We start from the raw sequence: 27,567 nt of genomic DNA, 5'->3' as shown, positions 1-27,567 counted from the left end.
GAGGAGACCCTTCCCAGCAATTTTCCCGCCTTCAAAGAGAAGCCCGCCAAAACGACGCGGAGCCAATTAGCGCGAACCGCGGGCAGGTTATGGCCAATCAATTGAAAGCGCGGGAAAAAAAGCCCCGAATCTCGCGTTTGGCGAGGGGAGGGGGAGAATAACAGTGTTCGCCTCAGAGCCGAAAGAATGAGAGGAAAGCGGGATTTTGCCCTCTGAGGGGACGCAACTGTAACGAGGGATACAGTATATATTTCCAGTCAACGGAAATCCGTGACTGATGTATATAAATCACAAAGATCAGTCTTCTCCAATCTCTTGCCTTCCTAATACCTTATATCTGTTAAACTTATATCTGTTATCTAATAAATGCTTGACAAATAAATAAAGAAAATAAATGATTTCGACTCTCATCATCACCCATATTGGGGGAAGATGGGAGAATGAAATTCTGAACACTGGAAGGCTTTACATTGGGGACAAAAGCTGTGGGTTTTCAAAATGTATGTGTGTGTGTAACAAGTACACATACAACAACACCACAATCCAGTCCAAAAACTAGAATCCAGACATGCAATGTGAGCTGATTACAAAGGAGGGTTTTGTTTTTTTGAAGAAATCCAGAGTATCTTTTTTTTCTGTCATGATGTCTGGTTCAAGCATCACTCTGGTTTGGGTTTAGTGTATGTTAAATCAGCCAACATTGACTCTATTGAGTCAATGCAGCATGATTTGCAAGGCAGCATTCTCCCCTGAAACCAGAGATCCTTAAATTGCTGCATTGCAAAGGGAGTGGATTTCAACACTTGTAACTCTCAGCCAGGGGAGCCACCAGCCATGGAGAAGGGATGGCAAAAGGTGTCATCCTGCTCATCTATGCAAAAGCAGCTTCCAGAATCGTGTTTTTAGCCATTGACTGCATGTTAGCCTAGAATCCAGACATGTGTTGCAAGAATTTAATTTGTGCAGCTAGTTTATTGGGTCACAAAAGCACAGAAGGTTGGGTTGGGTTAGATAAACCATGGTTAACTATGGCTAGGTGCATCATAAAATGGCCCCTTGAGTAAGAAAGCTCTTGGACCAATCAGTATCGATATTTATGATACTGTGAATGTATCATATTTATGATACCTGTGAATGCCCAGCAGAAATTTAAAAAACGATTTAAAGAAACAAAACCAGAATGAAGCAAATAACAAAATTAGCTAAAAGAGGCTTGCTCAGCCATGCAGTCTTTTGATTTCGGAAGCTGGTCTTGCTGCAGTTCCTTTTCTAGGCATCTTTAAAAATCCCCAAAATAGACTTTTTTTGAACTGAAATTGCAACAGATTTACACTAATGCAAGACGACCATGTGGGGTCACTGTAGCATCAAGTTGAGCATTCAGGTGGAGAGTACAAATAATTGTAGAATTATTATTTTTAATTTCATGGATGGCTCTTTGCTTTCCAAATAAATTAACCTCCTTTCTGATGTGTTTTTTAAAACTATCTTTTAGCATTATGGAAAAACAAGCAGCGAGAAAGCATTTACCCAGCAATTTCAAATTAACAGCCAAGGCCACAATTTGGGTCCAGCTTATTTGATATAATTTTTGTTTTATTAATTAATGCCATTAAGTATCACTTAAATTCCTAGGGCCTGATTGACTGATGAGATGCCTTCAAGTCAGTGCTGATTCTGAGCAATTGAGTAACTTTGGATAGTGAGATGGGAGGCATATACGTTTAATAAATAAATAAACTACTAAGATAGAGATTTTCAAGATGATCTGTCTTCAACCTGGTCTGTTATTAGGTCTCTTAGTGGTGCATTCATTATTGTACTGTAATTTGAGTCCATCCATTTGTTTTCCTGACCATCCATGCTCCATCACTGGAGGTTTTTAGAAGAGATTGGAGAATCGCTTGTCTGAAATGGTATTATAGGGCCTCCTGTTCAAACAGGAGGTTGGATTAGAAGACCTCCAAAGTCCCTTCCAGCTCTTATTCTCCAACACCAAAGTTTAAAAGTATCAATACTCATTCTATTCTTTGCTTCCAAGTCCAACTTTTACATCCAGAGATTGTTACAGGAAAAACTGTTGTGTGCATAATATTAACCTTTATAGTGCAACTATTTTATAGTATCTGAATACAGTAAAGCCACTAATAAAAATTTATATCAGGGATATGATTATATTGTGTCTTACATTCAGGAATTCAAAGTGATAAGTATAGCAATTTTTCATATTTTTCTTTACAAGAAACCTGGGAAGGGGTTGGGTTGAGAAAGCACAATTGTCCAAAAATCACCCAGTGACCTTTGATGGTCTTACCTCGTGACACCTTCTTAACCATTATATCAATTAGCTCTACACTGGTTGTAAAATAAGAATATAAAACCAATAGTCTTCCAGATGTGTTGACCACAGCTGCATCATTAGCCACTTTAAACCCCTCCAATCTATACATGAAGCAGACTGACATCCACCATGAAGAGGTGGCACGGCCACGAACACGAAGCCAAACAACAGCAACACAGCTCACCAGCTCAAATCCCCCTGCTACTCAGACTAACCCGAGCACAACCAAGCCCCCACCTAAACAGAACACACACCCATCCAATCAGAGCACAGCCAAACCCCCAATCAATCAGAACACACCTCCACCCAATCAGAAAACAGCCAAGCTCCCACCCAATCAGTTCACACCCCCACTGGCAGTTAAAAGGAAGAAACAGCTGCGATCACACACATTGCTCCTAGAAGCACGAAGCCGAAAACACCAGCCGGAAGATGACGAATGAGACTTTGTCGAAACGTTGCCAAGACACCTCCAATTTTACGCGGGAGAAAACCCGAATAACCAAAGACCTACATATATATATATATATATATATATATATATATATATATATATATATATATATAATAAATTTTAAACAGCTGGAATTCAGAAATTTTGCCCTATCTGCTGCAAATCATCCTAAAGTCTAATAATAGATTAGGATATCTTTTGTATCCATCATTAAGCTAATAACTATGATGTGATCCATTGGGAGAAACTGATGATGATCCTTTCAATTCAGATTTTGATTATAAGGCAATATTGGATGAAGGTTCAGATATACAGGTAAGAAAGACAGGAGCTAAAGGGATATACAGTGATAATAATGGATGTGAAAATTAATTTCAGCATTATAATTCTTTTTGGACTATCAAATAAAATATTAATCATCCTATAGTGAATCTTGGATCTCTTTTATCACCTGAGAGATAATAATGGCATCCATAATTCCATGTAAACAAACTTTCAAATATTAATACTGAAATATTGATTAGAAGATCACATGACAAGGTTGTTGAAATTTTATTAGTACCACTAAGTTGTATTAGCAATAACAAGCATGCAATAAAAAAAACATTTAAACTATTCTAGAAATATAGTAGCTATAGCCTTCCAATAGACCATATCCAAATTATAAGCATAATTTTTTACGATTATTCTTTAAAATGTCTAAAATCACAAAATTTATTATTTTCACTTTAAGAAAATTGTTGCTAAAAGCAACCAATAAATAGGACAACATTTTTATTTCCAGAGTCCTGAATTCAAATATGACAATAGGAGAAGCACATAAACCAACTGAGCGAGTTAAAAATGATGCTTTATCAAAATTTCTTCTTTCCACTCCAAGCATAATTGTGCAGTAATGGTACAGAATATTGCAATACAAGAGCCTATTATTTTCACAGTCTGATAACTTAGATGATTATGTATTTCTGCTTATCTTTCTTCTGCATAGGAAAAGGTAATATGTGTCCTAGAATGACTACAGCATATATAGGATCATTCATTGTTCAGGTAATTGTGTTTTCATAAGCCGTTCCATTTAAAAAAAAAAATTAGCCTATTTTTCATTAGGGCTCAGTTTTTATATCATATTTCAGTTGGTTATTTAATTAACTCACGTTCTGATTTGCAGAATACATTGAATTATAAATTAAACAGGTTGGATTAACCCAACATGATATGCCCCAAAAGACTCATCAAGGTTAGGAGGTTGCTTAAACGCAGCTGCTACATTTTTAATAGAACAGTGCAAGCATCTGGTGAGCCTTTGCAGTTCATTAGTCTAATGGAGAGACAAGCAACCTGATCACTTTCAGACATATCGAACTTCATTAAACATTCTTGCCATTGGCTGGGTATGCTGGGGCTGATAGGAACTGAAGTTCAAAATATTTGAAAGACACCAAGTTATCTATGCTGCTATACTGATAGGAGGCAAAGGCTGCTTCAAACCAAGCTCAGATCTGGATAACTAGATAGCTTAGTCTAGTGGACTGCAATGTTACTGATAAAGGAGAATATTTGTAGCTCAGGGCTAAAACAAGGAGTTCTTGGTTCTCGTTATTTATGCAGACATTTCATTACTCAAACTAGGTAACATCAGTACTAGGATTGATGATGTTACCTAGTTTGGGGAATGAAACTTCTGCATAAATCAACCAAGCTCAGACAGGACCAACTCCCTGCAATTTTTTTGGAGAAATACAGAGGGAGAATTAAGAATGAATTGTTCAGAACATACAAAGGCAGACTTTAGAAATACCTGCAAAGAGTACTCTTCTAATCAGCTTCACAACTATCTGGGGCTGTTTTTCACTAAGATAGGACAAATATTAGAAATATTTTGTGCATGTAATTATGAGCATTAAAACGATATAATCTAAGACTATAATGAGCTAGGACCAAGAAGCTGATCTTTGCAGCTTTGAGAGGCTGATGAGTATTTTAAAAAGATTTTCCCAAAAAAATGCAATAGCAATAGCACTTAGACTTATATACCGCTTCATTCTGCTTTTACATCCCTCTCTAAACGGTTTACAGAGTCAGCATATTGCCCCCAACAATCTGGGTCCTCAATACTGCAATACTGTAGATTCAACTACAGATGGAAAATGGAAAAGCTTCTACCACATTATCTATAGATCAGGTAAACCTGGGGATTGAAGACAAACAACACCAGTTAGAAGTTCTGAGACAAGAGCATGGCTGATGAATTGTCTGTCTTTTGGACTTAATAAAAAAAACAAACCTACCACAAACTGGTGTATGGTTTACTTTACCATTTGTGAATAAGTTAATATTAACATTGACCTGACAGCGCATAATCGTAGAATGGAATGGAATGGAATAGATTAGAATGGAATGGAATGGAATGGAATAGAATAGAATAGAATAGAATAGAATAGAATAGAATAGAATAGAATAGAATAGAATAGAATAGAATAGAATAGAATAGAATAGAATAGAATTCTTTATTGGCCAAGTGTGATTGGACACACAAGGAATTTTTCTTGGTGCATCATCATGAATTTGTTTGCTTGCTGAGTTTTTTAGACTCCATTCACTGACAGCTCGGAAGTGGACTGCATGGCAAATTCCCAAAGTCCTTTTGGGGGGGGGCGGAGTACTGTAAAACTCTACAGCAGGGGTCTCCAAGTTTGGCAACTTTGAAGACTTGTGGACTTCAACTGCCAGAATTCCTCAGCCAGCACAGCAAAGCAAAGCTGGCTGAGGAATTCTGGGAGTTGAAGTCCACACGCCTTAAAGTGGCCAAGCTTGGAGACCCCCGGCTCTACAGGTTCACTGAGGGCAACTCCCATCATCCCCAGCCAAGATACTCTACCTATTAAAAATAAATAAATACGGAAATCGCAGACCCACGCGTCTGAAGGACACTGCTGGAAGAAGGCTGTTGCGTATAACACATTTTCCATGCAGCCCCAGAGGAATAAATGGCCTGGAGCAGAAATTTATCCTCCCGCTTCTTGTTACAGACATAACAACAGTTCTCTAAACACAAGTAGCCAATTAGCTTGGGCCGGCGCCCGTCTGCAACCAATCCAGGCTAGGCAGGGGCGTGACAAATGGGTTGGGAGGGCGGGCACATAGCTGGCTTTTTAACAAAAGGCGCGCGAAAAATGAAAGGCTTCGCCTCGCGCTTCGGCCAGTTGCGTGAGGGGCAGAGTAACTGTCCGAGCACGAGACAAGCAAGGCAGAGAGGGTTGTCCCGGCCTTCCTGCTTCCTCGAAGGGCGTGGCCTGTTTGGGCAGTTGAAAGGGGCGAGGTGGGGTCCAAAATGGAGGGGAGAGAAAGTGGGAAGGGTCTCTAGAATAAGAGGAAGGGGCTTTTGAGCCCCCTTGGAACGTCTCCATTGTCTTCCTTTGCCTCTTTCATCTTTGAGATAGAATAGATCCACAGGCGCGCACCATTATTCACGGCTTTCTTTTCAGAAGTTTTTCACCTTGCCCAGAGCAGTTTATGAGTTTTTTAAAAAATAAATAAATAAATCCCAGCAATTCTATGATCTGTCCCTGACCAGGACAGTTGATAATTTTCCTTGGGTTAGGAGGGAAAAAAAGTCTAGAAAAGAGCAGTTTTCTGTGACTGGAGTTCGTCATAAAACCAGTTTGTTTGTTTTTTGCAGGTATGCTGACTTGCATGAAGTATAATCCATTTTGCAATTGTGTAGGAGCGCCTGGTGTTGAAGAGGTGGGATGCAGAAATATTACGAAGGATCTTGTAGCACTCTAAAGCTAATTGCTTATGTGTGGAAATCACCCAAGGCTCATATAGCTTATTCTTCTGGAAACTCTTAGAGAGATATTAATAATTGGCCGAAGAAACAAGAAACAATTGAAGAAACAAAATTCTAAAAATTACAGTATATATTGGTACAGCCCCTCTATAATTTATTGGTTAAAAATCCTGAAAGTTGTTCAGTAGGATTATTGTTTTATTCAGAATCTTTTTGGGTTGCAAACTATGAGAGTCCTTGGTGCTTTCTGAGCTTGGTTGTTTTCTTGCAGACATTTCATTACTGAAACTAGGTAACATCAGTGCCAGTCTTAACATCTGCAAGAAAACAACCAAGCACAGAGAGTACCAAGAATCCTTCATTTCATCCCTGGTCTACAATTATTCTCCTTTATAGAGGTGGTTGAAAATAACTTTTTGATATAAAGTGCCAAGAAGTGTGTATTCTGAACTTGAAAAACACCAGCTGCCTTAAACTGCTTTTTATACTTGGGTTCGAGCCCAATTTTCATCTCTGTTACTTTATGTGCTAATAATGATTTACCTTACAGCGTATCTGTAAAAACTGACGAAATAATAAGAGCGCTTTGCATTTTTAAGGAACTGTTATTGTTAAATTTATGCATACATAAATTGTTTTCATGGTGATGAGATATTTTCACATCGTTAAATCTGCCAGATTTGATTTATGAATAAAAACTAGCAAAGCAGAACTTTTAATGTTTAGCTAATTTATTTTGGTAGAAATCGGTCTTCCAGAATTGTATCATATAAACCTTGCCAAGAAAACTGCAGGGACTTATCCAGGCAGTTTCCGAGAATTGGCCATTATTGAACAGAAGAAAAATGATATATGGCATGGATGTTTAACCTTTTGGCTTGCCTGAGTCACACTGAGTGAAGAGGAATTGTCCTGGGCCACATATAAAATATATACAGGTAGTCCTCGATTTACAACAGTTCATTTAGTGACTGTTCAAAGTTGCAACAGCATTGAAAAAAGGGATTTATAACCATTTTTCATACATATCCATTGCAGCATCCCCATGGTCATGTGATTTACATTCAAATGCTTGTCAACTGATTCATATTTATGACAGTTGCAGTGTCCCGAGGGCATATGAGCCCCTTTTGCAAAGTCAGTGGGAAAGCCAGATTCATTTAACAACGGTGTTACTAATTTAACAACGGCAGTGATTCACTTCACAAATGTGGCAGGAAAAGTCGTAAAATGGGGCAAAACTGACTTAACAAATTTCTCACTTAGCAACATAAATTTTGGGCTCAGTTGTCATAGAGGACTACCTGTAATATGGTTAATATAGAAATAACAACCCTTTGTTTTTTATATATTTTTATTATATCTTATGGGGCTGCTTTACTAGCTGTCCAGGGCTGTATGCAGCCGCAGATTGGGCACACCTGATATAGGGACTGCTAAAAACCAGGAGATGGTGAGGTCTAGTTCTGCATAGGCATAAAAGCTGGCTGGGTAACTTTGTACCAATCACCAGGAGATGGTGAATTCTAGTCCTACCTTAGGCATGAAAGGCCTTGGGCTAGTCACTTTCTCTCAGCCCAGCCCACCTCACAGGATTGTTGTTGAGGGGAAAATAAGAGGAGGAAGGAGTATTAGGTATGTTTTCTGCCTTGAGTTACAGTTTTTATAAAAACAAATAAATAAGGTTTTTATAAGTTTTTATAAAAACAAATAAGGGCAGGCTAAAAATAAATCTGGTGAACTTCTCTCAAGGGGGAAAAACGAGAACTAGTGTTGTAGAAACTATCCGTGTTTATTCTTTCTTTGCTTCCATCTAGGAGCTACTTCCAGTATGAATCTTTGTGACAAGGGAGAAGGGCACGCACCGTCTGGTTTCCCTTCATCCCGTCAGCTGAAGGTACCCCTGTCCGAAGAAAACGCTGAACAAAAATCTGTCAGGGTCAAACGCCGTCGAACGCGACGGGAGCGCAACTACATCAAATTTGGCAGGAAGGTGACGGGCAAAATTCCAGAACAGAGACCCAACCGCAAAGGCCTGAAGAAGATGCTGCCTCCTTTCTGGAGCTCCCAGCTTAGCAACTGTGCTAAATCAACCCCCATCAAAGGGAGCCATCTTGCCAAATCCGTGATCATAACCCAGAACAGACTGACACAGCATCTGGGCATCTTTAACAGAGAGGTGAAATCGGCTGATATTGAGAGATTATTGAGTCCCAAGGCTGAGCATGATACCATGAATGTGACTCCTATCCAGAAAGCCAGCGGAGGGCTGTTGGGCGAAGAGATACAGTCTTGTAGCTCTCTTGATACAAACCAGAAATCTGTTCCCGGAGAGCAAGGTGAATGCACTTTAAAGGATTTGAACACAGTGCACGAGGATTCTCATTTTTCGGGAACGCCAGCCGCCCCTGCATCAGTCAGAGAACACCAGGAAGTGGATGCAGGCTACAAACCTTCATTGGCGTCTCCTGCTGCGACAACGTTCGACCAACAGGCTATACAGGAGGAAGCTTTCCAAAGCAGCACAACAGTGGCTGCGAACGACAAGGAAAATGTCCCCCCACCTCCCGCAGAAGGCGTCGAGCTGAGGAAACGTACACATCTGGCAAAGGAACTTGCTCAGGACTTAGAAAAACTGCTGGATCTCAAGGCAATATTCCCTGGGCGTGATTTAATCGGTGAAATGCGGCAGACGGTTATCAACGCCGTACTGCAGCAAAAGAAAACCTTGCCAGATTGTTCTGCTTTGACGTTGCTCAGGAAAAAAGCAGGTAGTTGTAACACGGACGTAGGTAAGAGGTTACAGCGTGAGTCTATAAACCCTGTTAAAGGATGGATGCAAGGCAAGCAGCTTTGTGGCAGACCCGGGGTTCAAAACAAAAGAGCTGCTTCAGCAAAATACCATCATTTTTGCCAGTCTCCCTTGGCAGCCAGTTTTGGGTTTCTGACGTGCTTTAAAAAGGAAACAGTCGAGCAATTGTCTCGCAAATCGAGTGATTTTAAAGTATCCAGCACAAAACCTTGATTCTTTTCAAGTTCCTGTAACTTTGATCCACCCTTTCCCCCCACCCCCCGAATCTATCCCAGCATCCAGAAGTACAGACATACAGTAGCATCTCTTAGAACAAGGGTGTCAAACTCAATTTAATTGAGGGCCGCATCAGGGTTATGTTTGACCTTGGGGGGGGGTGTTTAGGAAGGCCACACCAGCTCAATGTCACTTGTGTCTGGGACACCTCTAGTGGCCTGGGCACCCTTCCCCAGGCTCCATTTTTGGCTCGGATAGCCTGCAGCACTCTGCCAGCGAAAACGGGTGCAGCCCCCCCCACCCCCAAGCTCCATTTTTGCTGGCAAAGGGCTGCAGGAGGCCATCGCAGCTGAAAATGGAGCCAGGGGGACTGCATGCAGCTCTCCTGAGCTCCATTTTCGCTGGCAGAGGCACTGTGGGCCGATCCTTCGCTGTTTCCAGGGCGGCTCCACGGGTCAGATCCAAGCATCCCATGGGCCAGATTTGGCTCCGGCCCTGGGTTTTGAGTTTGTCTTAAAACTACTTAAACCAAATCTTTTCTTGGGATTTCACATCATGGAAAGGGCAACCATGCCCAGGAAAAGAAACAGCTGCCTTAAGATTGCCCAACCGGTGCTGTGTGCATGTTCCAAATCACATTTTGTCCTTTGAGTACAGATCTCGGCACAGCTTTACTATCCACCGATCTTCGAATCAATGAAAAACAATGGCAGCGCGTTCCCATCGCTGATCCCTATCCTGCTTTTATTGCCTCTGTTCCCAGTCACCGCAGTCACGTGACTTCCCTTCAAGATAATGGATGACAAAGCCTTTCGGATGTTACACTCAGGGTGGTGTTTAGAATAAGGGAGAAATATTACTTTAATGCTAGTATAGCAAAGAGCAATTTGAGGCTTTTCACTCAAGGGCTGAGGATGAAATGAAATGTCACAGGAACAAGAAAAACGTTGTGGTATTTTTCCAGTTGGTAAAGAAAACACTGGTCCCAGGAAAAGAACATAAATGCCAGTAGTCCTCAACTTACAACCAGAATTTCTGTGCTGAGAGAGTTTTTGCCCCATTTTAGGACCTTTCTTGCCCCATTTTAGGACCTTTCTTGCCATTGTTGTTAGGCAAATCACTGCAATTCTTAAGTTAGTAAGAAGGTTGTTAAGTGAATCTGGCTTCCCCACTGACTTTGCTCATCAGAAGGTCACAAAAAATTATGACATGACCCTGGGACGCTGCAACCGTCATAAATATGAGTCCGTTGCCAAGCATCTGAATTTTGATCATATGACCATGGGGGATGCTGCAATGGTTGTGCATCTGAAAAATGATCATGTCATTTTTTTTCAGTGCTATTGTAATTTTGAACAGTCGCTAAACGAACTGTTGTAAAGTTGAGGACTACCTCTTAACTAATAAAACTTGAATAATGTTCAGAAAATCCCATCTTGATATATGACTGCTGCAGCACATCAGAGACAGATTGGTAGGCCTTTCACAGGAATCTTTCCTTTACTTGGAGGGAGAATTTGACCTGCAAATACTACTCTCCAGGGGCAGTAGTTAAAACTCTCAACACCCCGATCCCTTTCCAAAACACTTTGGCTGACTGGCCAGTGAGTAGTGGTGAAATCTCAACCGTTTACTACCGGTTCGCTGGATGCGCATGTGCTGTGTGCACCACGCACCAAATGTAAGGTGTGCACGCTCACGCGTGCAGTGCACACCAAAAGCTGAATAGGTTGTAAAAATGCTTTTAAAAGTAAAAAAAGGCTCTGACGATCCTAGCTGAGCCGTGCGATCGTCAGAGCCTTTTTTTACCTTTTAAAAGAAGTGGCAAGCAGGCGACTGGCCGATTGGGTGGGCATGGGCAGGGAGGAGGGGCCAGGGATTTTTGCTACTGGTTCTCTGAACCACCCACCACCATCGCTACCGGATCAGCCGATCTGGTCCAAACCAGGAGCATTTCACTCCTGCCAGTGAGGCATTAAGAGGGGCAAGAGTTGAAGTAGAAGGGGTGCCCAGTTTCCCAACATGATCCTGCCACGTATTCAGAAGAGTGGTTGGTGGCCTGTTTTCCTACCACCAGTGATAATGAGGGGGAGAGGAAGAAACTTCCCTTTTCCCTTTCTCCTTTCTATTTTTTGCAACACTATTTCCTACAGTATGGTGATAGAATGTGTTTGTAGATTTGCAATTCCTGATGTGATTCCTTGCATTCACTTACCGTGCCCTCTTTTAGATTTCCAGAGCCCAGATAACAGAGCCCAGAAAAAATTGCTCTTGGAACAGAAATCTAGCAACTGCAAGAGCAGGAACTCTGAGCAGAGCGTTTCTCTCAAAAACCAAAAAGAGCGAGAACAAAATTTCCTTTCCTGTTTCTCTCACGATCCTGCGCATAGAGCGGAAAGAGTGGTAAGCATAGTAAACTGAGGCCATTTCTCCATTCTGGATTTTAAAGTGCTATTTACCGCTTCTTATGTTGGCATAAAGCTGTCACCCTGTAAAATTTCTAGTCTGAGCCCTGATGGCACAGTGGTTAGAATGCGGTACTGCAGGCTAACTCACTGCCCACAGCCAGGAGTTTGATCCTGACTGGCTCAAGGTTGACTCAGCCTTCCGTCTTTCCAATGTCAGTAAAATGACGACAAAATGCTGACATTGTAGACCGTTCAGAAAGTGCTAAAAAGCACTACGGAGCGACACATAAGTCTAAGTGCTATATTAATGGCATCTTTGCGGTGCTCATAGCAAACCTCATTGCCCAGATTTGTTGGTACCTCAGTTGTAGGGATGCGTATTGGGCTTCTCCTCTGATTTTGCTGAAGGGCTCCCAGAATTCCAGGTAAAGTGGCCAGATTCCTAATACATATGGAAGGTAAAAGATGCTGGCTGGGGAATTTTGGGAATCGAAGTCCACAAGTCTTAAAGTTGCCAGGTTTGGAGATCCCCTGATCTGTGCCGTGGTGGTTAGAATGCAGTACTGCAGGCTACTTCTGCTGACTGCCGGCTGCCAACAGTTTGGCAGTTCGATTCTTATAAGGCTCAAGGTTGACTCAACCTTCCATCCTTCTGAAATCGGTAAAACGAGAACCCAGATTGTTGTGGGGCAAGATGCTGACTCTGTAAACTGCTTAGAGAGGGCGGTCAAGCACTGTGAAGCAGTATATAAGTGCTATTGCTATGCCACTGTATTCTATTCCCCTTTGACTACTCCTTAGTGATTGTTTCTCCGTACAGGCAGATGACGGACTAGCCCGAAGAGAAGATTGTGAGCTGTTTGCTGAGCCAGAAGTACACGGCCCACACAACTTCTTTTTAACGGCAGCTCAGCCTCACTCTCTCCTGTCAGCATCTTCCGAGAGTGTGGATTCAGCCAGCAGCTCCTTCGCTCTTCCAGAGGAACAATGCGTTCCGCCAGCAGTCAGAACTGCTCGGCACTGGGAGCAAAGCCTGGGGGAATCCAGAGGCAGGCAGGAGAGGTTTGAAGGCAAAAAGAGAGGGCCCCTGAAAAAAACGGCCACCTCCAAAAGACATAATCAACTTCGCCAACCACTTGCCGCCCGAGATTCCTTTGGATCAGCTGGTCTTAGCCAAAGTCCCGTCGGCTTCCTTTTGGCTGATCCACAGCCACATCCTTTCGCCTATCAACTGAGCCCAGATCGGTGGACTTTACGGGAGGCAGAGTCTGCTCCTGTGTACAACTCGCATCCTTCACAGGAGCTGCACAATTCTCAGCTTCTAGATTTAGGACTCTCAGCCGTAGAAAGAGCTGCCCCAGAGTCCCAGACTTCTTTCGACGTCTTAAAAAGTATCTGGAGTCCTAAACTGCCCAGGAAGGAAGCCAAACTCCCAGTCTCCCAAGCCCTGGCCTGCTCTTCCTTGGCTCACCTGCCCCTGTCTTCCAGAGAGTTGAAGTCAGAACAAGGGCAGCCGAAAGAATTTTTCCAACTCAATGTCATCTCCCAACAGCCCCATTCCTTCTACAGGCAGTGTTTCCAGCAGGAAGTCTCTGCGCCCAGCAGGCACCCTCAGCTGAAGGGCGGTCTCTCTGCGCCAGGAAAACCTAGGCTGTATTACCAGAAAGTTTCGGCCGAGCAAGGAAGAACCTCACACAATTACCAGTTCTGGGGGCTGGCAGAGGCCTCTGAAAAAATGCAAAGTTCTAGAGAAAAAGGAGCTCCCTCCAGAGGCGAGAACCAGATTTGTGGTCTGGAAAGGCTGCTTCATTTGGGAAACGCACAACAGCTGCAAATGTTACAGCAACTGCCCATGTCTTATTTCCCCCCTTCTGAAGCTTTGGAGAAGAGGGATTCTCCCCTCTGCACTTTACAGGGCCGTCTGTGGGGGCAATCCAGTCCCGAGCCCTGGGCCTTCCCGAGAATGAGGTTGTACTGAAAACTGCATTGTTATGAGAAACTCGGGGAGAAAAAGAGAAAGAAAATCACTCAGCATGAATAGGAGAATTGGGAACTAGCATTAGCCGCATTGGACCTATAATTGCATCTCTCTCGATCATTTTGTTCTGTGATTTTTTTTTTCTTCTTCATTTTTTTTTTTTTTTTGGGTAAAAGCCCATTTTGTTCAGGTCGCTCACAGAATTATAGTCTCTTTTTTTCCCAGGTAAGCCGGCCCCATGAGGCAATTGCTTTAACAAAAGAAGATGAAGGTTGGTTCTCTTTTCATTGTGTACGAGGAGGCACAAAATCACATTACCAATCTTCATTAAATTACATTCTAAGAAACATAATACTGTTCTCCTCTTCCTGTTTTTGAAGGGAGGGAAACGATCCAAATGATTTTTTTAAATAGGGCAGGAATAAATCTACATCACCATATCACAAAGATACCCGATGGGCTTTGATTTGGATTGTCGTTCTGAAGCTTTTGATGCATTAGGTTGACTCAGCCTTCCATTCTTCCAAGGTCAGTAAAATGAGGACCCAGATTGTTGGGGGCATTTATGCTGATTCTGTAAACCGCTTAGAGAGGGCTGTAAAAAAGCACTGTAAAGCGGTATATAAGTCTAAGTGCTATTGCTATCTTCCTTTCCTTTTCCTTTTCCTTTTCCTTTTCCTTTTCCTTTTCCTTTTCCTTTTCCTTTTCCTTTCCTTTCCTTTCCTGTTAGACTGCAGCATTGCAGGCTAACTTTGCCCACTGCCAGGAGTTCGATCCTGACGGGCTCAAGGTCAACTCATCCATCTGTCCTTCCGAGGTTGGTAAAATGAGGACCTAGATTGTTTGGGGCAATATGCTGACTTTGTAAACCGCTTAGAGAGGGCTGTAAAGCACTGTGAAGCGGTATATAAGTCTAATTGCTATTGCGTCTCTATTCCAATTATGGTATGTATGCTGAAGTGTTGATTTCTACAACGTTAGATCTGCAACACTGTTCATGATATGGGGATGGGTGGGCAGAGATTTCAGGTTGCAAGAAGTGACATAAAAACATTTGCATTTGTATAATTAAGTATTTACTTCACTTTTAAGAAGCAAGGGAATAAGCTAATTGAGAAATGATGGGGGAGGAAACTGCTGACATACCTAAATAGGAAGCTGTCTGCAAAGCTTTTATTTTGAAATTTATTCAACATTTTTTTAATAACCACCCGACTTGCGTAAGGTGACCTGGCGCAGGTAGTCCTCAACTTACAACCACAATTGAGCCCAAAATTCCTGTTGCAAAGTGAGACCGTTGCTAAGTGAGCTTTGCTCCATTCTACAACCTTTCTTGCCATAGTTGTTCACTGCAGTTCAATTAGTAACACGGTTGTTGAGTGAATCTGGCTCCCTCATTGACTTTGCTAGTCAGAAGGTCGCAAAAGGGGATTGCATAACCCCACCCCACCCCCAGGACACTGCAAGCATCATAAATATGAGTCACTTGTCAAGTGTCTGGATTTTGATCACGTAACCATGGGAATGTTACAATAGTTAAGTATGAAAAATTGTTATAAGTCATGTTTCTCAATTCAGTGGTAACTTCGAACTGTCACTAAATGAGCTGTTGTAAGTCGAGGACTACCTGTACTAGCAGAGAAACCTGATATTTTTCCCTCATCTATTTTGTTTCCACGAGTGATGGGATACAGATCTTTTAAACCTACACAAAACCACACTTGAGGCCATTCATGCATCCAACTTGGAAGGTTCTGCCTGGATGGCGCTGTCAGGGTTCCCACGGATGCCCGAATTAAATCATGAGCCTCGAGCCAAGCTTCAAAAGAAATCCAGTTTTTTATTAGGCGCTTCATGTCGGCACATTCCAAGTGAAGCCAACTGTGACCCCACGTAATTTACACCCCAATCATGACCCTGTTTCCCCTCTTCCCCCCAGGGAATCACATTCGCCAATGGAGCAATTTTGTGGGTTGTAGAGATCACTCCCCTCTGGCCGCTGTGGGTAATCCTGAGAGACAGCCTTGAGAGAGAGAGATCTGGAATGTGCTTTTGTTTTTGGCTGCCGTGCTGCTTTGCTGTTTTCCCATTCCTCTTGCCTCTGGCAAGTCGAGAGCAGGCCAGGGATGCTTTGCAAGTTGACATCTACACAAAACCACACTTGAGCCCATTCACGCATCCCATCTTAAAAGATTCTGCTTGGATGGCCTTGTTTCTCGTCTTGCTGTTCCTGCTCGGTATGCAAGCATCACACTCTTAATTCATCGTGGTTCCCCCCCTCCTTCCTACCAGGAGAATACTTGAACAGATTATTTCTCAGTTAATGATGCTGGATGGATAAACCACCGCGGCAATAAGTTTAGAGAGGAAGTGGGAATTGCTCGGCGAAGAATTGTTGCAGAAAGCTTGTCTAAATAAACAGAGGAAATTGCAATAATGGAGGTGCATTACATTGTATCACTGTACCCATTCCCATTAGCAAAACCGATCTTCATGCTAAAGGAATTTGGAAATAGACTACCCTTCCTGGGAGGTCACGGATGGTTAGAGATGATATGTCACTTGCAAACGATTACACACGTCTTATGCGGATGAATCAAAAAAAAAAAGGAATGCAGATTTGTCTTTGGACAGAAACTCGGGAACTACTAGTACTGTAGAGATTTCCTTGTAAGGATCTCTGAATTGGCTTCCACTGGTGAAGGGTGCTGGGAGGAAGTGCTTCAAAGCGGTCCCTTCAGGAAAAGGATTACAGATTAACAGAGTTGGAAGGGACCTTGTAGGTCATCTAGTCCAACCCGTAGCCCTGCACCAGGATAAGTTAACTTGAGGCATCCTTAGTTAGAGTAATGCAAGTAGTCCTTGACTTACGACCACAGTTGAGACCAGAATTTCTGTTGTTAAGCAAGCTGGGTGTTAATTAAGTCCTACTCAATTGATGCAGACTGTAACAGTAACAGTTGGAAGGTACCTTGGAGGTCATCTAGTCCAACCCCCTGCTCACGCAGGAGACCTTTACTAGGGATTCGAACTGCCGAACCTTTCTGATCGACAAGCTCAGTGTCTTAGCCACTGAGCAACCTATTTGCCATGGTTGTGAAGTGACTCACGCTTGCATTTGTTAAGTGACTCCAACTTCCCCCATTTTGATTTTGCTTACCAGAAGATGGCAGGGAAGATCACACAGCAATCACGTGAGAAGCTGCAACCGTCATAATTCATGCCGGTTGCCAAGCACCTGAATTTTGATCACATGACCATGGGGCAGTGGTGAAATGTAAAATTTGTTACTACCGGTTCTGTGGGTGTGGCTTGGTGGTGGTGGGGGTAATATGACTGAGTGGGCGTGGCCATTTTTTTTTTAACTTTTAAAAGCATTTTTTCGGCCAAAAGTTGTAGAAAAAATGCTTATAAAATTTTTTTTAAAAAAGCCTCTGATGATTGCGCGGCTCAGCTGGGCAATGGGGGAGGGCAGGGATTTTTGCTACCAGTTCTCCAAACCACCCGCCTCCATTGCTACCAGATCGGGTGATCCAGTCCGAACTGGGAGCATTTCACCCCTGCCATGGGGATACTGGGTCAGTTGTAAGTGGGGGGACCAGTTGTAAGTAACTTTTTCAGTGCCATTGTAACTTTGAACGGTCACTAAACAAATAGCTGTAAATCAAGGATACCTCTACTAAATGAAAGTTCACAAGTGTTTGTAGCCATTTACCTGGATGTGTAATTTTGCTCACAGCGATAATTCTAGTCCTTCTCACAGATGTATGAAAATGAAATGGAATTATCCCATTTCCACTACTTTTAATTTTTTGAAGTTGGCAAACAGAATTGCTAAACCGCTAAAATCTTCTGTGGTGCTTTTCCACATTTCATTATGGAAGCTTATACTAATACGGTAAAAAATGATCGGACTATTTTAATTTGGTCATTATATAATCATAACGATCAAACTAAGCTAGTCCAATCATTTCCTATCATAAACGAGAGTAATTAAAAAAAAATTGTATCATGTTAGACTAGGCTTGAGTGGGGTTGAGATGCATGTGTGAACGAAAACATCACATTAAGCTGTGATTGGGTAAATTTGGGCATCACATAATATGTGAAGACATCATGTTTTGCATGTTCATTTGCCAACAGACCCTTTTCCCGTGTAGGCACCACACCAGTGATGGCGAACCTTTTCGGCACAGAGTGCCCAAATGGGAACAAGTGCGCATGCATGCACATCGGCTAGCTGGTTTTCAGGTTTCCAGCACTCTGGCATGTGCAAAGATCAGCTGGCCGGCGTGCATATGCTCCGGCGCACAGGAAGACCAGCTGGCTGGCGCGCATGTGTGTGCAGGAAACCAGAAGAACAGCTGGCGACGGCACACATGTCCACAGAGAAGGCTCTGTGTGCCACAGGTTTGCCATCACAGCACTAGACAATCGAAATGAATTTAAAGTTACTTAAACTCTATGAGAACATCAGAAACCTGAAGCTATACTCTTCATGATATTACAAAAGAATAAAAAAATGTTTATGGCATGGTATTCACAAGTACAGATACATTCTAGATATGAGAAAGAGGTTAAACTATATGGTTTCTATAAAGAATTGACAGAATTAGATAAGATATTAACAGGGGCAGAAGAAAGATTGATAAAGAAAATCTACAGCTACTTACTGGGCATCAAATTGGAAGATGAACAAGTAAAGGAGACAATGATAGCATGGGCAAAAAACTTTGGCTACACAATAAAACTAGATAAATGGCAAACATTATGGGACAGGAACTATAAATTAACAATGTCAACTGCATATAAAGAAAATTTGTATAAAATGTTTCATAGATGGCACTTTGCGCTGGAGAGGTTGGCAAAGATGTTTAAAGATAAATCAGCTAAACCTTGGAAATGCCACCAGATACCTGGGTCTTATTATCCTATGTGATGGATGTGTAGAAGCCAAGAAATACTGGACAAAAATACATATGGGGCTGGAAAAGATGCTAAAACAGCACAATGACTTAAAACCAGAAACATTTTTGTTGGGGATTTTACCTGAAACCTATAGTAAGGGGAATGCATATCTAATTATTCATGTATTAACTGCAGCTAGAATTGTATTTGCACAAAACTGGAAAAGTGAAGAGATCCCTACAGATGAGAATGCGATTAGGAAAATATTAGAATGTGCAGAAATGAATAGATTAACACTTGCAATTAAGGAGAAAGAAACTGAATACTACATGACATGGGAATTATTTTATCGATGGTTAGAAAATAAAAATGGAAGTTAGAAATAGGGAAATAAAAGAAGATTAATGAAATATAGAAAATACGTTAAGAGAGACATAAACACTATGATTATTATTAGTAGTATGACTATTAGGATTATGCTTAATATTACTATTAGATTTTTATTAGAAGATATGTTAAGAGGGAGAAGTCAATATTAGTATTATAAAATCAAAGAATTAATATTAATGCAATGAATACTGTTGTAAACTTTGATTATTATTGCACAAAGATATTTGTATCCAGACAACACACTGTTTAATGGAAGGTGGAATTATTATACTAAAAAAAATTTAAAAATTATATATATATATAAAATGTTCTGATCCAGCCAGTTTGTGTCTAACTAGGTATTTTTTATATGTTTACCACATATTCTAAACATGATCATCAACACATGAAGAGGAAGGAAAAAGTGTATGGAAAGAGGCCATCTTACAACACTTCAGTATTGCACCACTCCATTCTTCTGCGTCTTCAAATGGAATCAGGCTTGCAGTAAACTCGTATCTGATGTGTCTCCTTGATCAAACTCTTTGTCCTCAGAATTACTGGCCTTCAGAGCCGTCCTCAACTTAGCCCAGAACAACCTCTGAGCCTCGGGATCCGGGGACCACGCAATGTACGTCTTCTTCAGCATCACTTTCCTCATCCGATGATAGACAGACAGCTCCCTCTCCGGGATGGCTTCTAAGATAATGGGAATAAGGACGTCTTTCAGTTCATCGAAAAGCCGGTAGCTGGCAAGCTGAATCTCCATGGAGCACCATTCGCTCTGCAGATATCTCCTGCTGATGATACAAATAGTGTGCCGGCTATTTTGGATGCTGTCTACTATATTGTCTATGACGTATCTCCCAGGCTGAAAGTCTCGATGATGGAGGCAAAGCCGGAAAGTGGGAGCTCCTGCTTTCTCTAGACTGGGCACCAATTGTTCTAGCACCCAGCTCTCATCCGCCGAGTTGTAGGAGACGAAGGCGTCGAATTTGTAATGCTCATCCTTGCCTCGCCTCCAGTAATCGTTGACCCAAGCACGCAAGATGTAGATGTGATATTTTATGTGCCAGTAGCTGCGGTGGTAAAGGAAAGGCAGCAGCATCGAGAGCACCAAAACTGGGAAGGTGGCGGAAAAGAGGTACAGCCCAATATCTTGGAAGCAGACGTGGGTATCAAAGCTATAAACATAACTGGGCTGCTGTCCAGAACTGCAAGAATAATTGTAGAGGTAGACCACTTGCACCAAACTATTGCTCAGCCAATTCTGGAACCAGATATTATCGCAGGTACAAGACAAAGGGCACTTGCGTAGGTCAAGGTAGTTGAGGGACGGGAGAGCCTTCGCCACGCTGCTGTTAAACGTCTGTAGCTCGTTCTTCCCTAACAACAGGTAGCGTAGGCTGCTAAGGTTGCCAAAGACCTCAAGGGTCAACGTGCGAAACCCGGCGTTCTCCAGATCGAGAGTGGTCAAGTTCTTAAGGTTCTTGAATATACCGGGGGGGAAATCCCCCATGCCGTTGCTAGTATCGGCCAAGTTTAGATATTCCAGCTGCCCTAAGTCATCGAAGACATCCGGGGCCATAGATAGAATTTTGTTCTCCGACAGGTAGAGGTTGCGCAAAGAGGTCAGCCCCTTGAGGAACATGGAGGGAATGACTTTCAAGCCGTGAGGCCGCTGAGATTGAAGTTTGAGGTCGTAGACGCTGCGCAGGTTCAGAAAGGGGGGTTGCTTGAGCTGATTCTTGCTGATAAAGTAGATCTTATTCCCCATCAGATCCAGCACTTGGAGAGTCCTCTCGATTGGATGGAAAAAACTAGGGCTAATGTACTGGAGGTTGTTGTTATCCAGGTAGAGTTTGGAAAGATTCCCCAGTCCTTCGAAGGAGTCGTTGGCCAGCCTGTGAATATTGTTTCCCCCGAGGTCTAAAGTCGACAGATTCCCGAGACTCTTGAAGGTGCCAGAGAAGAGAACGGAAACATGGTTGTTTCTGAGATTGAGGGTTTGGAGGTTGCTCAGGTCACTGAAGCTGTCGTTGTAGATGTCAGTCAGAAGGTTGTTATCCAAACGCAGCTCTCGGAGTTGTTTCAAACCCTTCAGGGCTTTTGCATGCAGGAAGGCGATGCTGTTGATGTTCAGATGGAGGGTGTTCAAATTAGGGGCGTAGTGGAAAGCCGAACTGCTGATCGAGAGGATGCGGTTGAAACGGAAAGAAATGACCGTCAGCTCTTTGAAGGGAGCCGTGTTAAAGCAACCTCGCAGGTGTTTCAACAAATTGTGCTCTACCAACAGCTTACTCAAATGGCTCTGTGCCGTGGTGTTCAACATTTGCCTCACGCAGTCCACCGATCTGAGGCGATTCCTGGAGAGATCTAGAAGCTGGATGGGAGGACAAGCCAGGAAAGTTTGGTTACTCACGTTCCTCAGGTTGTTGCTCTGCAGGTGGAGGCTGAAGGGACGGTTGGATTTCCCAAGACGCTGGCACACCTTGGTCAGTTGTGAAGCTTTATTTAAGTGCAACCCAGAGTAATCCAGGCTGCGAGGCTTCAGGTTAGAAATATCCAAGAGCTGGAGAACGTCAATGTTGTTCCCCACCAACTTTAATCTTTGGAGTCTTTGAAGGCTAACATTCGCAAAAGAAAAGGCATCTGAGAACTTGTTGTAAGAGAGGTCAAGCACCGTGACATTGCCCAGGAATCTCGGCCCCGGACCCTCCATCTTACGAAGGGAATTGTTGCAGAGCTTAAGGTTATACAAGGAAGGAGGAAATCCCACTCCCGGCCGAAGGAAACTCAGATTATTGTTGCAAAGGTTGAGGTACTTTAGCCCGTTTAATTTCCGTACGCTCTGAATCACAACATCAAAGCTGTTCAAGTTGTTGAACTGGAGCTGCAAATCCAGAAGGCTTGGTAACGGACTAAAGGCCTCCTGATGAAGCACGCTCAAGCGATTATTGTGCAGCAGGAGGAGGGTGAGGTTTCCCAAGCCAAGGAAAAGGTCTTTGGAAAGATTTGTGAGATAGTTACAGGAGAGATTGAGCTCCTTCAGGGCCGTGAGGTTTTCGAAGGCGCCATCTTTTATTTTTTCCATTTTGTTATAGCTCAACTGTAGGACCTTCAATTGAGGAAGGTGACGGAAGCTCCCATAAGGCAGGACTTTAATGGTGTTATGGGATGCGTTGACCACTTTGGCGTTATTAGGGAGGTCACCTACGATACTGGAGATATTGTTCAGGAAACGCTGCATGCATTTGAAATTTGAAGGGTTCTTCATGGTTTGGATGCAATTTCGGAAGCCGTAAGCGGTTACCCCCCGAGGGTTAAAGAGAACAAAAGCCAGGAAAAGATGTATGAAGTTCATTTGACCCATGGCTGAACGGGGTTTTTCCATCCCCATCCCTCTGAGTCAGTGCCGAAACCTAGAACCAAAACACAAACAAATGAACTTTAAAAAAAAAAAACATTTCTGGGAGCACCCAATTAGGCCATTGGGTTTTTTTTAAAACGGTAATGACCGAATGGAATGGTGAAGATTTTTTTAATGTGCAATTTCTACTATTATAATTGCAAAAAAAAAAAAAAAATCAATTTAAAGCCATCTAACTCCAGACCTACTTTGAGTAGCCTGCATTATTTTCCCTAGCTTCAATTCATGGAGCAAAGCAGTGGTGGAATTCAGTTTTTTTTTACTACCAGTTCTGTGGGCGTGGTTTGGTGGGCGTGGCAGGGGAAGGATACTGCAAAATCCCCATTCCCTCCCCACTCCTGGGGGAAGGATATTGCAAAATCTCCATTCCCACCCCATTCTGGATCCAGTCACAGGTGGTATTTGCCGGTTCTCCGAACTACTCAAAATTTCCGCTACCGGTCAGAACCTGCTGAATAGCATCCCTGGTGCAAAGCAACTATAGCAGGAAAGTTCATAAAATTTTACCAATACTCACTTAACAACTGTCTCACCTAGCAACAGAAATTTTGGGCTCAATTGTGGACGTAAGTCGAGGACTACCTGTAGATGATATTAGATTAGAAGCTCCTGAGAAGTCCATAACCATAAGTCCAAATTGCCTCTGTTCAACTCTTGACAGGTCATCAAGAAGAATGGTTACCATATATGGTGGGATTGCTCAAAAGCAAAAAGTTTTTGGCAGCAAATAAGGAGCTGGTTAGAAGAGATGTTAATGTTCAAAATAGAAGTCAAGCCAGGATTTTTCTTACTGGGTATGACAGATGGCAAATATGACAAAAATGTAACCTATTTAATATTGCATTTACATTAATGCGGCAAGACTAGCATTTACTCAAAAATGGAAGTGTAAAGAAATACCCTCGGAAGAAGAAATAATACACCAAATTTACGGCTGTGTAGAGATGGACAGGCTTACTTTAGAACTCAAAGACAAAAGTGAATCAATATACTAAGAAGTCTGGAATAAATTTTATACTTGGTTAGGTAAGAGAATGAATGCCAAAAACAAGGGATAATGAATGTCTGGAATTGTATATATCAATGTATATCAATATATCAAGGTATATTGAATTTGTGAATGTAATATAGGTTTACTAAATATATGTATAGCTGTTTAGGAAGTAAAATACTGTATACTTGATATATAATGAAATAGGAGATATGTAAATTTGTATATAGATTAAGGAATATATTACTTATTAACTTGAATTTGACGCAAATGTTAGAAACCAGAGACGTTGAGCAATGTCCAATGTCTTTTAATTTCTTGGCTGCAGTCCCCATCTGCAGTGATCTTGGAGCCCAGGAAAATAGAACCTGTCACTACCTCCATTTCTTCTCCATCTATTTGCCAGGAATTGAGAGGGCCGGATGCCATGATCTTAGTTTTCTTAATGTTGAGTTTCAAGCCAGCTTTTGCACTCTCCTCCTTCACCCCCATCAAGAGGCTCTTTAGTTCCTCTTCGCTTTCTGCCGTTAGAGTGGTATCATCTGCATATCAACTCGGGGTAGCTTTCATTATTTTCCCTAGCTGCCATTCATGGAGGCAAAGCACATTAACTGACACACGGATTAGGCCTCCAGGAGACCTTAAAAAATAAATGCTTGCTTTCTTGGTATTATTTACCTTCAAGAAACAAAAAAAAATTGTATTCTCAAGTGTGGGAATGAAATGCTGAATTAATACACAGATACTACTTACAAAAGTTCGTCTAACCATCGTTCAAAGCAGGGGTGAAATCCAGCAGGTTCTGACAGGTTCTGGAGAACCGGTTGTGGAAATTTTGAGTAGTTCAGAGAACCGGCAAATACCACCTCTGGCTCGCCCCAGAATAGAATGGGAATGGAGATTTTGCAATATGATTCCAAGGGTGTGTTCTACTTACCTTTACTACCGGTTTGCAACGGGATTGTGCAGGCGCGCTCGCTTCCCTCGCGCACACACCTGCACATGTGGAGATCACCGATGACGACATTCATTGTGGTAGGCGGGGCCTCCCGCCAGTTTTACCACTGGTTCTTGCGAACCAGTCCGAACTGGGGGCAACACAGCACTGTACCCTTCCCCCAGGAGTGGGGAGGGAATGAGGATTTTGCAGTATCCTTCCCCTGCCACGCCCACCAAGCCACCCCCGCCACGCCACACCCACCAAGCCACGCCCACAGAACCGATAGTAAAAAGAATTTGGATTTCACCACTGGTTCAAAGTTACAACGGCACTGAAAAAAGGGATTTATGGCCATTTTTCAGACTTACGACCGTTGCAGCATCCCCATGGTCATGTGATCAAAACTCAGCCACCAGGCAACTGACTCACATTTATGACGGTTACAGTGTCCCGTGTGTGCGTGTGTGTGACGTGATCCCCTTTTGTGACCTGACAAGCAAAGTCCATGGGGAAGCCAGATTCACTTAACAACCCCGTTCCTGACTTAACAACTGTGGCAAGAAAAGCCATAAAACGGGGCAAAACTCACTTAACAAATGTCTTGCTTAACAGAAATGTGGGGCTCCATTGGGGTCATAATTCGAGGACAATGTAGGCTGTCTATATAGGCTGCCTCCCATCCCCCTTTTGGCTGCAATTAGACATTTGAGCGGATTACAGAAAGCGTAATCTTATTTTTCCTCTTCTTAGCTTCTCACTTCCTAATTATTCTCACCAGTTTTATTTTTCTTCTGGCCAGATTTAAAACACGAGGAAAAACCGTTCAGGTGGTGAGCACCTTGAGTGGCTGGTAATCAGTAGGAAAAAACAGGGAAAGTATTAAACAGATTGCTGATTTTCCACTCCACCTGCAATCTCTCAAAGCCCTTCAAAAGAGTGTAAAATGTGCATATTTATACACCACATGGACTGAAAACCCTGGATACCCTGATTTTTTAAAAACAAACAAACCCTGATTGTAATTTCTAACGGTGGGCAAAGAATGCTTTTAATTCGGTGGGTAGATTTATATTGACATCGATTCTTTTCCTTTGGGGTGGGGGGATGTGATCTGTGTTAAAATAAATTAAGGTTTGATCCTGGACCTCCTCTTTTGAAACTAATCTCACCTTGGTTTCAGCAAGGCTCTTTCCAATGTGGGCTGTAGTTTCTACAATTAATCAACTTCTTTTGTCACCCCACACGCAAGAGAAAAAAGCACACACCAGCTGCTTGCTTGCTTTCCACATATGGCGATTGACGCTGTGTGGTGCACAACAAGTGGCAAATACGATTTTCTGGATCTCTGCTTGAGGTCTCGCTCTTTCCTCACTGTTCAGTCTGTCTCTACTATTTTTGCACAGTGCGCAAGAAAGTAATAGCTGTACAACTGTTTCTCGAACTCATATCAGTTTTAAAATGCGTGGACTTCAACTCCCAGAATTCCCCAACCACAGCTACACTATGCTAGCTGGGGCATTCTGGGAATTGAAGTCCACACTTCTTAAAGTTGTTGAAGTTGAGATAGATACAGATTAACAGAGTTGGAAGGGACCTTGTAGGTCATCTAGTCCAACCCCCCGCCCAAGCAGGAGACCCTACACCATTTCTGACAGGTGGCAGTCCAGTCTCTCCTTGAAAGCTTCCAGTGATGAAGCTCCCACAACTTCTGAAGTTAAGCTGTTCCATTGGTTGACAGACAAAGAGGTTTTCTGAGAGCCACTTTGGCCTTCCTTCCTTCCTTCCTTCCTTCCTTCCTTCCTTCCTTCCTTCCTTCCTTCCTTCCTTCCTCCCCTCCCCTCCCCTCTCCTCCCTCCCTCCCTCCCTCCCTCCCTCCCTCCCTCCATCCATCCATCTATCTATCTATCTATCTATCTATCTATCTATCTCTCTCCTGCCTTTATTATTTTTACAAATAACTCAAGGCAGTAAGCATATCCAACACACCTCCTTCCTCCTATTTTCCCCACAACAACCCTGTGAGGTGGATTGGAGCTGAGAAGAGTGACTGGCTCGAAGTCACCCAGCCGCCTATCCTGGCTAGGGTAGATCTAGAACTCATGGTCTCCCGCTTCCCAGCCCAGTGAGACCTGGCTCTTGAATACATCCGTGGAAACTATTTCTGCCTGATGCAGGTGATTAAAAATTACAAATTTGGCAAAATGCTTCATTCTCAAATCAGCAATGTTAGGGACTCGGGACTGCCAGCTCTAGAGTATCTTCTGTGCCCAGCCTAGATAGCACAATGTCAGCCGTGACACACAAACTCTTTCAGATATGAGGTCTTTTGCAAATATTCAAATATTGAATCCATGAGCCTGAATGAGTCCTTGATCTTTCGCTCTCTCTCTCTCTCTCTCTCTCTTTTTTTTTTAAAAAGCATAAAGTACATACCAATTAATGAGAAGCTCCTACCGGCTTTCTCCATGTGCCTCGGATCTCCACTAATACAGCAAGCTCAGCTTCAGCCGAGTAGAAGCTAAAATAACTTTTCCTGCCATATGTGCGAAAGTTTAAAAATGCACATAGCACTCTCCTTATACAGTCGTTAAGGGGGAAGTTGAACTAGCTGAAGTTTCTGTTTTCGTTTTTTCTGGCACCCCCATGTGTTCTCTTTTACAGTCACTGGGGAGAAGCAGTGGATAATGGCAGAAGCTGTGATTTGGGGTGTGGTGAGGAAGGCAAGCAGTGGCATGTATATGGACAAATAATTATGCAGAGTTTGTGCATGGTTCTTCTCACGTACCGGCAATCCTCGATTTATGAACACAATGGAGCCCAAGATTTCTGTGGCTAAGCCAGACGGTTGTTAAGTTGCCCCATTTTATGACCTTCCTTGCCAGGGCTGTTAAGCGAATCAGTTAAGATAGTAGTCAAGTTGTAGTAGTGTT

At 42.6% G+C, this 27,567-nt stretch overlaps 2 protein-coding genes across 3 annotated transcripts; one reads left to right on the top strand and one right to left on the bottom strand.

Annotated features, from left to right (window-relative positions):
- The first annotated feature begins 5,941 nt into the window (after nt 1-5,941).
- On the top strand, nt 5,942-14,351 carry PRR19 (proline rich 19). 2 transcript variants are annotated; one of them, XM_087876383.1, is made up of 4 exons: nt 5,942-6,539; nt 8,403-9,377; nt 11,844-12,016; nt 12,842-14,351. In XM_087876383.1, the coding sequence occupies exons 2-4, from the start codon at nt 8,417-8,419 to the stop codon at nt 13,997-13,999; spliced, it is 2,292 nt and encodes a 763-aa protein (XP_087732509.1). In that variant the 5' UTR covers nt 5,942-6,539; nt 8,403-8,416; the 3' UTR covers nt 14,000-14,351. The 2 variants fall into 2 exon arrangements, with proteins under 2 accessions (XP_087732509.1, XP_087732510.1); XM_087876384.1 differs by having other exon boundaries at nt 5,950-6,539; nt 8,403-9,356.
- Nucleotides 14,352-18,498: 4,147 nt separating this feature from the next.
- Nucleotides 18,499-27,296, bottom strand: LOC117677667 (uncharacterized). The gene is made up of 2 exons (XM_034438011.3): nt 27,071-27,296; nt 18,499-22,698 (listed from the first exon to the last, which is right to left on the bottom strand). The coding sequence occupies exon 2, from the start codon at nt 22,674-22,676 to the stop codon at nt 19,773-19,775; it is 2,904 nt and encodes a 967-aa protein (XP_034293902.2). The 5' UTR covers nt 22,677-22,698; nt 27,071-27,296; the 3' UTR covers nt 18,499-19,772.
- Nucleotides 27,297-27,567: the final 271 nt, after the last annotated feature.

Source organism: Pantherophis guttatus, chromosome 10 (assembly GCF_059756535.1).
Source record: "Pantherophis guttatus breed Tessera chromosome 10, ASM5975653v1, whole genome shotgun sequence".
NCBI classification, from domain to species: domain Eukaryota; kingdom Metazoa; phylum Chordata; class Lepidosauria; order Squamata; family Colubridae; genus Pantherophis; species Pantherophis guttatus.
This window is presented reverse-complemented; position numbering and strand designations above follow the sequence as displayed.

What these genes read in the sequence shown, in the direction of transcription:
- PRR19 (XM_087876383.1), top strand. Translation starts at nt 8,417, where the DNA reads ATGAATCTTTGTGACAAGGGAGAAGGGCACGCACCGTCTGGTTTCCCT. An exon ending in TAGTTGTAACACGGACGTAG is followed by an intron (nt 9,378 to 11,843) that starts GTAAGAGGTTAC and finishes GCCCTCTTTTAG; the next exon opens with ATTTCCAGAGCCCAGATAAC. An exon ending in CGCATAGAGCGGAAAGAGTG is followed by an intron (nt 12,017 to 12,841) that starts GTAAGCATAGTA and finishes TTCTCCGTACAG; the next exon opens with GCAGATGACGGACTAGCCCG.
- LOC117677667 (XM_034438011.3), bottom strand. Translation starts at nt 22,676, where the DNA reads ATGGGGATGGAAAAACCCCGTTCAGCCATGGGTCAAATGAACTTCATA.